This window comes from Poecilia reticulata, unplaced genomic scaffold, assembly GCF_000633615.1.
Source record: "Poecilia reticulata strain Guanapo unplaced genomic scaffold, Guppy_female_1.0+MT scaffold_257, whole genome shotgun sequence".
Taxonomy (NCBI): Eukaryota; Metazoa; Chordata; class Actinopteri; order Cyprinodontiformes; family Poeciliidae; genus Poecilia; species Poecilia reticulata.
Genome location: NW_007615041.1, coordinates 212566 through 214741, shown reverse-complemented (window position 1 = coordinate 214741; position 2176 = coordinate 212566). Strand labels below are relative to the sequence as shown.

The following is a 2176-nucleotide window of genomic DNA, read 5'->3' as shown; positions in this document are numbered from 1 at the left end:
GGAGCTAAGCTACATCAGAGCTAAGCTACAGCGGAGCTAAGCTACATCAGAGCTAAGCTACAGCGGAGCTAAGCTACATCAGAGCTAAGCTACAGCAGAGCTAAGCTGTGTGAGGCGGGCTGTGATTGGTCAGAAGTTTGTTACTGTATTGCGTTGATATTTTTCGTCCACCATCTTTTCTCTGCATCTTTAGGCGCCATGATTACTTCTGTTTATGGTTCATCACTAAATAACTCCACAGGCTGTCAGATGCTAAAAACCCCTGGATGGAAATGTCCGGCCTGCAGAAAGGTGGCGCTGTTTTTCTGACGCTTTGTTGAAACAAAGTGGAGGATGCAGGGAGGAAGTGATTCACAAAGGATGGATTCACATTTAAAACGCCTCGATTTCACGGATCGGCCTGGAGCAGATCAGGAGGGTCTTTGGACTCGGACAGACTGACGAATCGTTTTGAATGAAAAACCTGGATAATCAGGTAGTAAAGTAATCGGGTCGGTTCTGTGGAGCAGTGGGAGGTTCTGGTCCACTCACAGGGTGCTGGGTTCAGAGTTCATCCACATGCTGTAGCTGCTGTCTCCGTTCCTGAAGGACGTGAGGCCGACCTGACCTGCAGACACATCACCACCATCATCATCATCATCATCATCATCATCATCTCCAGAATGAACCGCCGCCGGCGCCGCCACCCACCGTCTCTGATCTTCTGCCTCAGCTCGCCCGAGTTCTTCTCTACGTTTTCTCCCAGGACGTCCCAGATGCTGTTGGTCTCCAGGTACTGGTACACCTGGATGAGTGGGAGGAGCCTATCGACCTCTGCTACTGCTGACCCAGGAGGAAGGCTGAGGAGCCGCTTGAGGCCCTCGGGGTCCAGTATGACTGACACGACTTCGCCGGGAAGCTCGCCTGCCGTTAGGAACAAACATCCTGATCATTTCTGCACCTGAAGAAGCTCAGCGGCTCGGCGCCTCGTCTCACCGTTTATGGTCAGCAGTCTCTCCACAGCCGAGTTGGGAACCATATTCTCTGGCAGGATGTTCTTCAGCACCACAGTCCGCTTCTCTGAACCTGCAACAGGAACCCAGACCGGCGCAGGTGAGACGACGATGACGATGGCGAGGATTCGAGGTGAACCAAGATGGCGTCCACAAACCGTAGAGTCCCTGCGGATCCAGTCTCCCCCCAGAGTTCACTTCCTGTCTCACTCCTTCAGGCTGCAAACAACCACAGCAGAAGTAATGTTTAGCCAAGCTGGAGCCGACTAACGGCGTGAACAGTTCAAACTGTTAGCGTCCACCTACCACCACACGCAGCGTCTTCTTCACAACGTCTCTCACCCCTGACTGGACGGTCAGGGTGAAGGTCAGGGTGTGCTCTCCAGGCTCCAGGCCCAGCAGGGTGAAGGTCACTTTGCCCACCCCCCCCGCAGCGAGGCGGCTCCAGCTGCAGGCCGTGGTGTGATGCCCCTCCTGCCTGGGCGTCGGCCGGGACTTCAGCAGGCAGAGCGCCGGGCCGGCCGTCAGCGTCACGCAGTACTGAGAGGAGAGAGCAGAGGTTAGAGCTGCCAGGTGTGCTGGCCCCGCCCCTTCCTGTGGAGAGGAACACAGGAAGTGATCTCCTGCTGCTCATGGGAACAATCAGCTGTAAACTCAGCCAGCAGTGTTTATGATGGGATGTGTGGTTGAACTGACGGTGATGACGTCGTCCTGCTGGTTGTAGACGGAGCCCTGCAGCTCCAGCTGCTCCCCTCGGACCACCTGGTAGGGCAGCGGGACGTCCACGCTGAGCGGCTGGTTGACCGACACCTTCACAGGATCCGACACACACATCCCTGGCAGAACCAGACAGACTCGGAGGTTAGCTTGATTCCTGCAGGCCACTGAGGGGACGGTCTGAACCGATAGACGCATGGAGGGCAGACCCACCGCCCTCTGGAGACATGCCGACGGCTTTCACCACCCAGGTGGTCAGAGAGTCCGGCAGAGCCCTGCTGATGGACAGCTGACCTGACCTGAAGAGACAAAGCCGGATTAGCTGCTACAGGGGACGACACAAGGGTTGGTCAGGCCGTCCACAGGACGACACAAGGGTTGGTCAAGCCGTCAGGACGTCCACAGGACGACACAGGGGTTGGTCAGGCCGTCAGGCCGTCCACAGGACGACACAGGGGTTGGTCAGG

General features: G+C 56.7%; 1 protein-coding gene across 1 annotated transcript in view; it reads right to left on the bottom strand.

Moving 5' to 3' along the window:
* c5 (complement component 5) overlaps positions 1 to 2176 on the bottom strand; it is a 23293-nt gene that overhangs the window by 10594 nt on the left and 10523 nt on the right. Inside the window, 7 exon segments of the mRNA XM_017303393.1 lie at positions 532 to 607; positions 691 to 903; positions 976 to 1065; positions 1151 to 1211; positions 1299 to 1532; positions 1689 to 1828; positions 1923 to 2008. Of these exon segments, the coding sequence (XP_017158882.1) occupies positions 532 to 607; positions 691 to 903; positions 976 to 1065; positions 1151 to 1211; positions 1299 to 1532; positions 1689 to 1828; positions 1923 to 2008 (900 nt within the window).